Below are 7,652 nucleotides of genomic sequence, written 5' to 3' on the forward strand. Positions count from 1 at the left end.
GGTCTCATCCGTTTCAGACAGTAGCAAGAGCTCGCGAGGAAGTACTATCAGCTAAGGCCACAGAGCTGAGCTTAACTCAGGGTTAGCACTTATTAGGGAAACGCTGAAAAAGGCTGCTCAGCGAAGAGGCTTAAAAATCAAACACTGATTGACTGTTTCAGTACCCAACAAGCTTTCTCCTGCTGAATAGCTTTTTCTAGCGCTTTCATAATAGATGCTAACCCAAATTAAGTTCGCCTCTATTAGTAATAGAGGTCTAGTGACCTTAGATGCAAAGGAAAAGTATGAAGTTTGAATAAGACCCATAGATCTTTCCCCCCCTATTTAGAAGAGCCGTGTGGTGGCCCAGTGGTTACCACGCATTCTGCTGACTGCCCACAGTTCCTCTTTCAAGGTTGACTCAGCCTTCCATCCTTCCGAGATTGGTAAAATGAGGATTCAGATTGTTGGGGGCAATATGTGGACTCTGTAAAGCAGTATGTAAGTCTTAAGTCTGAATAGCTAATGCTATTCAGTTTGGATACGTGATTATGTATTATTGTAAATTCTAGACCTCAGGACATAAAAGCAGGATTTATTTCCAGAACAAGCAGGACTGAAAGAAAAGTATACCTGAAAGAAAAGTGACATCAACAAAGTTTTTCTCTGGGCTTTCAGTGTATAAATGTGCTATTTTTAGAATACAATTGCAATGCTGCAATGTATTTTCCCAGTGAAGAGGGTCAATTACATGATCTGTGACATATTTTCCAAGTCTTATGGTTTCTGTATTGAGGCACGTTTAATTCTAAAGAAGGTAGTGTAGCATCCACCCCTTCTAGAAGAATGAAGTATTTTAGGAAATACTAAAAAGGCAAGATAAAATATTTCCCTTAAAAGAGAAATAAAAATCTTAAAGGAAACAGAACCCCAGCACCCTGCCCCCAGCAGATATTTTGGTGCACATTAAGAAAGACTGGGCCAGCCTATCTACAAAAAACCTCTAGCTCCAGGGTAATGGGATTAAGACATGACCCCTCAGGACATAATAGGATTAGCCCTCTACCCATCTAGCAGCAGGGCTCACTGCATTTCAAAAATTCCTAAGGACCAGCATCACCCAGCAAGGTTCAACCAAACTTAGACAACCTCAGCTATGACCCCTGCATAGCCCCATGGGAGTCTAACAGTAGCCAATAGAATATATTCTTGCACAGGAACAAGAAGCTCAAGTTCAAAGTCCAAGAGAGGTATAAATTTACCTCTATCTCTCCACACCATGTGGTCAGCTGCCCGGGACCTCAAAACCCATGTGGTCCTGTCCATCAATAAACATCTTTCCAATCAGCCTCCATATTTCCAGTGTCTTTCTCCCCACTTGGAACTGAACGAGATGGATATTTCTTCAAACAGTAATACTATGTTTGAGAAAATGTATTGTTCAACTGAACATTATTGAGTTTTCTGCATCTTTACTTAGCATGTTGCCAGACAGAAATTAAGCTTTACTTTTATAAAGTTGAAATTGTTTATGAAAGTTGATGTAAATAAACATGCCCTGTGAACATTTATGCAAGATCTAAAATTCTTATCACCTCAGCCTTCTGCATAATTAGGGTATAGTAGAGCTGGGACCAGAATTCATCATTCCGAGGAGATATTGAATTTTGAAGCATTTTATTTGCAAAAGTGAGAACCACCTCTACTTGATTATGTCCACTTGTCCCATCATGTATGACATAAGAAACATGCTATGGATTTTGTCAATTAGTTCATCTGGAAAATGCCAGGAAGAGAGCGCCTTTTGCATTATGGCATCTACTTTGTGGAACATAATTTAGATTGGCCTTGAACCTGTTGGCCTTTGCAAGGGCTGGAAGGATTGGAGTCAGAACCTGTAAAGCTGTTGTGTTTGTCTTGGTTGCTAGTTAATGCTTATCGTTAAACATTTAAAATGTTTAAAACTGTTGCCATTCACAGTCACACTGATGAGATGAGGAGCCATATAAATAAGAGTAGAATAAATATGGTTTAAAACATAATCAAATGTTCAAAAAGCTTTATTGATACATGGACCATATCAATCAAGCCTACATTTAGAAGAATGTATTTGGTCTCTTGGTAGTGAAGCGTGGCTTATGCTGACGGCGCAACACTCTGTGTGGCAGAGGGAATTTAATTTTAGAATCCTGTAGAAAGAAATTAAATTTCATTAGAAGCCCAAATAAAATTTCACCAGTGGGTACTATTCAGAAAATTTTAAGAACAACACTTTCTAGTGAAAACACATATATTTCTAATGTTAGTACCAAGTGATTATTTATTCTATGCAAAATAAAGGATGGATTTCTTAGAGCACAATTATAAAATATTTTTTTTAAAAAAACAAGCCAAGTGGTTATATACTTTTTAAAGTAAGTATAATGCTAAATAGTAAGAAACTGGATCATTTTGGAAAATTGTTTTTTAAAAAATACATATTAGAACTCTAGCATATTAGCATTTTTAGTATTGTATGTTTGTCAGATTAAGATCTCATTTTCTCTAGAAGATCAAATTGGTACACAAAGTATTCTTCTTCAGCTTTTTTCCAACAAACCTGCAGTAATTTCTGTAGTTATCTGAACAGTCTGTGACTCCAAATTAATGGAGGAACTTCAATATATATGCGTTCAATCTTCTTATAGTCATTGACCAGAATTATAAAGTTTCATAGAAAGTAGAAAAAATTCCAAATTGTACAGTTTGAGAACACACACACACTTAAAATTTGTTTTACTTACATGGAACTGTTTGACAGCAGGTCTGCGGCATTTGCTAGCAGCAATCTCTTCAACCTTCATGATCTGAATAGAATGAGCACGGGCTCTATGACGTGCTCCCATATCACGATCTGCAATTCATCAGTTGAATTACACATTTTAGCAAAATAATTAGCTCTGATCTAAATACTTATACTAATCTCCATATAAAAAAGTTATTTGTTGTAGAATCTTCAATTTCACTTTCAAAAACACTTCAGCTCTTGAAAGGCGACAAGAAACATTTAATATCTGCACACATGACAAGAACATTTTATTATAAACAATGCTCTTTGGGTTTGCATGCAGTTAAAAAAATTACAAAACTAGTAACAATTTATGGCTCTGCCATATAAACTAAGCAAGCTTAGAGGAGAATCAACAGGTTCTAGAAATGAAAAGTGTAATAACTACATTCAATCATTTGTATCCAAGAATATGTTTAGAATTTTTTTTAAATAAATTAATGTATGGCATGTTATCTATCCTTTTTAAAATCAGGTGGACTTGAATTTCAGGTTTAAGGGAAGCTAAATATGCAATAAACATTTATATAGGAATTCAATTTGCTGAATTTATTTAGAAAGGCTTAAATTATGTTGTGATGTAATCTTTGATCTGCCTACCTTAAAATAGCCAAATTTAACTGTGTTCCCAAGGAAATGTGTGGATCTCCAAACTTTTGAGTTTAGTTTTACAAACTTTATAACATTTTGTAAAAAAAATGTTATTGTGTTATATTTAAATTAATCATATTATTATTATATAACATATTATACACCGCTACAAAGAAACCTATTAAAAAACTGTAATGGGGGAAACTGGGGCAAGGGGGATAAACAAACAAACTTAGGAATTTATTTTTTAAAAATAACCAAAAATAAAACCAAACACACAGAGAAATCAAACAATTCAAATTATATAACTTTCTTTAATTTTAATATTAATTTTTAAGCAATAAATTAAACATAGACCACAAATAATGATATTATCTCTTTGTGAACAAAGGTAATTTGAAAGCAGTTGACAAATTTTTATTAAAACAAGTTTTAACTTTTGGAGCACAAGTAGCTTGCAAGAATATATCACTTTTTTGCAGCAAATCAAACACGAATCTATCAAAGATTCCTGAGATTAAGATTCCCAGTTTTAAGGATATTTAACAAATCACTGACATCTCTCCAAGAATGTGGTTCAACATTAACATAAAACTGAGAAGGAATTACAAGTGAACATGTCTATTTCATGTTTCTTCAAATTTATTATATATCCAGCATAAAAGGGGAACCTTCTTAAAGCATCCTTTGACTAACTCAATTAGCCCAATCAAAGAGTTTTTCTGAACTGAATGAATGTTTAGGATATTACAAACATATCTAATATTAAACTTTGAAGCTACTGATTGAATAATAGAGCATACTCCAAGTATCTATACCAAATTTCTTGCATATTGTCCAAATTAATTTTGAATTTTTTTGCTTTGGCAATAAATAACAATAATAAAAGTGCTCCATGGCTTAGGACCTGGGTACCTACGAGACCACCTTCTGCAACCAATAACCTCCCACCAACCAGCACGCTCCCACAGGGTGGGCCTCCTCAGGGTGCCGTCACTAAAGCAATATCGACTGGTGGTTCCCAGAGAAAGAGCTTTTTCTGTGGGGGCACCTACCCTTTGGAACAGGTTACCCCCAGGGATACGAATGATCCCAGATCTTCATACTTTCCGTCGTGCACTTAAGACCTTTCTGTTTCACCAAGCCGGGCTGGCATAAATCTCTTCTAATTGTTCTAAATCTTTATGCTGAAGATTCTTAACCGATGAACCAAATTATAGCTTAATCATCTTATATTCACATTTTATTATGTATGTCATTTTAACTGTTGACCGCCCTGAGTCCTTCGGGAGAAGGGCGGTATAAAAATTAATTAATTGTCTAATACGAATAAATGCCTTCTGGGATACATCAAATGGTCTTGATTGACAATTTGGATTTGAAATAAATGTCAGGTAGCTTAGTCAATATTTAAACTAAGGTTGTCTAAATGGCACTGTATAAAATAACATAGCAGTCATAGCTAATCGTAATATGTAACACATTTCAACAATTCAATGTTAACATTCATTTCAGGTAGTCCTTGACTTACAACAGTCCATTTAGTGATCGTTCGAAGTTACAATAGCACTGAAAAGCAACTGACCATTTTTCACATGACCATTGCAGCATCCCCATGATCACATGATCAAAATTCAGACACTTGGCAACTGACTTATATTTATGATGGTTGCAATGTTTCGGGGGTCCTGTGATCATTTTTGTGACCTTCTGATAAGCAACATCAATGGGTAACCAGATTCACTTAGCAACCATGTTACTAACTTAACTCCAGTGATTCACTTAACTATGGAAAAAAAATCGTAAAATGGGGCAAATTCCACTTGGCAACTGTCTCACTCAGCAACATAAATTTTGGGCCTGATTGTGGTCGTAAGTCAAGGGTTACCTATATTACCATTTGAGAGTCGGCTTGGTGTAGTGGTTAAAAGCATTAGGCTAAAGAGCAGAAATCCCATGAAAGCCAACTGGGTGATCTCAGGTCAGTCATTCTTTCTCTCTCAACCCTAGGAAAGTGACAATGACAACCCACTTCTGAAATCTTTTCAGGAAAAATGCTGGGATTTGTCCAGGCAGTTGTTGGGAGTCAAAACTGATTTAAAGGCACCCAAAACTCCCCCATTATTTACTATCTTCTCAGTAAAAAGAATACATTAACTAGTAGTCAAAGTAACAGGAACATTATTGTAAAACCAACACTGAGGAATATCAATTCTGCAACACTTTTCTTTTATGATAGTGATATCTTAAGATGATCTAATACTGAATGGCTTCTACTTACAGCACTGTGTAACAGCTCCAGCAGTTGTTAAATCCCTGTACTCCCTGTACATATTGTGAGTTCCACTACGAGAATCATAGCGCAGCCAGATACCAAAATTTTTCACCTTCAGAGGAGACTTCTCAAAAACCTAACAGAATAAAAATACCCATGTTAAAACAACAGAAAACAAATCAGTATTGTTTTAATTAGCATGTCAAGTCTACAATGAATTAATTAGAACGAACATCCTAAAGCTGTAATCCAACTTCCACAGAATACATTAGAATCTAATAGAGTTTCTCTGAATCTGACTAGACAGGGTAAAAAAACATACCCAGGATTACATGAATCTAATCCTGAAACAAACTGAAATCTTTATGCAGAAGTCAGTAGCATTGTACTATGATTCTTTGCCCACCCAAAATGCTTTGAATTCAGCAGACACAAAATTGGTTCCATTTATTACTATTACTATTTCATGGTCTGCTGTGAGGACAGATTTATCTCTATAAAAATATTCATTGACCTATGGAAGGCCACCTCAGATTAATTCTTCATTAGCACAGGCACCACATAGAATCAACCTGTAGCTCTCTGAAGAAGCCAGGACTGGTATGCTTCTCTAGCATTCTATCAAAAGTAGTGATCAACTAGGTGCCTCCACATGCTGGACATAAAATTGATGGACATTCAAAGTAAGGTAAGAACTACCTTACTTTCCAACAGAAAATTAGCAATGGATTGTGCAAAGTTTAACCTTTTACCTCTCTTTGCCAAATTCATTGAAAGAAATTTAAAAAGGGCACTCTTGGAAAAAAATATTTCCATAGTTTCAATTTTAAAAGAATTTTATAATTTCTATCCCATCTACAGGGCACAAAAACAGCAATTATTTCTTCAATAAAGGTCTTTTTATGTTTATCTTCAGTAAGGGTCATTCATTTCATCAACAGTCATGAAATGAAATAGGGTAAAGTAATTTAAGGATTTTACACATCATGATGGTACCAGTAATGGAAATTTTAAGACAAACTTTTTTGGAAAACCTTTTAATCCAATGAGTATAGGTAGTATTAGGAATAAGCAGTATTAGAAAATATGCTTTCAATATTTAAATCTATTCCACTTCCTATTACAATACCTGTCCACAGTATACAATTTCTCCAGAAGATTTTTTCATCTTCTTCAGCTGCGAGACAAAATACCAGAAACGGGACTTTGCAACAACATGGTTAGGAGCAAAGATACGCATCCGATAGAGAGGTGGTGTTGGACATTTGGGAGTAGGAAGGCATCTCCCAACAACTTTATACTCCCTCAGCTTAAAAGAAAGAAGAGAAAGAAATATTAATAAAAATCCATTCTAGTTTTAGAATCAAACTTGATCAAGAGATGCACTTACACCTTTAGAAAAAGGTGTTATTTAGCTGCTTTACTAAATCAAACAAAGCCCACGATTCCCCAATGCTCTGTAAATTCAGCTATAAAGATTTTCAAAAACAATAATTACAGAGGTAGAGTACCTACTATCTATTTGAAACCTCCCCGAGGAGTTGTCTTGAAAACGGATTAGAGCGAAAAGAACCTAAGAATGACATGAGTGGGATGGCTACAACTGTATTTTCTTCCCAACTAATCTCGTTCTAATATTGCATCCTAGGTTCGGGAAAGATGTTGCGAGTTGAATCCGCGACTTGAGCAGCCGACCGGGGCCCACGCTACAGGAACTAGCGCAGGGGAGACGGCCATATTGGGTGCTCACTCGTGGCAGAGGAAAAAGACAACTGCAAGAAGGTTCCCGAATGGAGATTCCCTCCCCGCCTTTCTACCATTCTTTGCCTCGCTCGCATTCCTTCGGCCACGCAGCAGCAGAGGCCTCTCCGCACGAGACCCCCAGCAAGGCCACACGCGCAGCACTCACCGTGCCCGACGCCTTCATGGTGTCGCCTCTCTCGCGGCCGCCCAGAAAAGGAAGTTTCGCAGGCGCAGCAC

At 36.4% G+C, this 7,652-nt stretch overlaps 1 protein-coding gene and 1 non-coding gene across 2 annotated transcripts; both read right to left on the reverse strand.

Moving 5' to 3' along the window:
- Nucleotides 1-2,021: 2,021 nt before the first annotated feature.
- On the reverse strand, nt 2,022-7,652 carry RPL18A (ribosomal protein L18a). The gene is made up of 5 exons (XM_070947611.1): nt 7,582-7,652; nt 6,802-6,981; nt 5,679-5,808; nt 2,763-2,872; nt 2,022-2,168 (listed from the first exon to the last, which is right to left on the reverse strand). Exons 1-5 carry the CDS (start codon nt 7,597-7,599, stop codon nt 2,076-2,078), a joined length of 531 nt encoding a protein of 176 aa, XP_070803712.1. The 5' UTR covers nt 7,600-7,652; the 3' UTR covers nt 2,022-2,075.
- Nucleotides 2,962-3,090, reverse strand: LOC139319999 (small nucleolar RNA SNORA68). Its single transcript, XR_011600666.1, has one exon. It is a non-coding gene; the product is annotated as a small nucleolar RNA SNORA68 (small nucleolar RNA).

The sequence above is a fragment of the Pituophis catenifer genome, unplaced genomic scaffold (genome assembly GCF_029215685.1).
Source record: "Pituophis catenifer annectens isolate HBS135680 unplaced genomic scaffold, rPitCat1.0.hap2 SCAF_7, whole genome shotgun sequence".
NCBI lineage: Eukaryota > Metazoa > Chordata > Lepidosauria > Squamata > Colubridae > Pituophis > Pituophis catenifer.

Bases quoted from the DNA above. Each gene is read 5' to 3' on its own strand.
- RPL18A (XM_070947611.1), bottom strand. The intron at 5,809-6,801 runs GTATTGTAATAG...TTATTCTGTTAG, and splicing joins AAATTGTATACTGTGGACAG to GTTTTTGAGAAGTCTCCTCT. The intron at 2,169-2,762 runs GTAAGTAAAACA...TTCTTTCTACAG, and splicing joins CTGCTGTCAAACAGTTCCAT to GATTCTAAAATTAAATTCCC.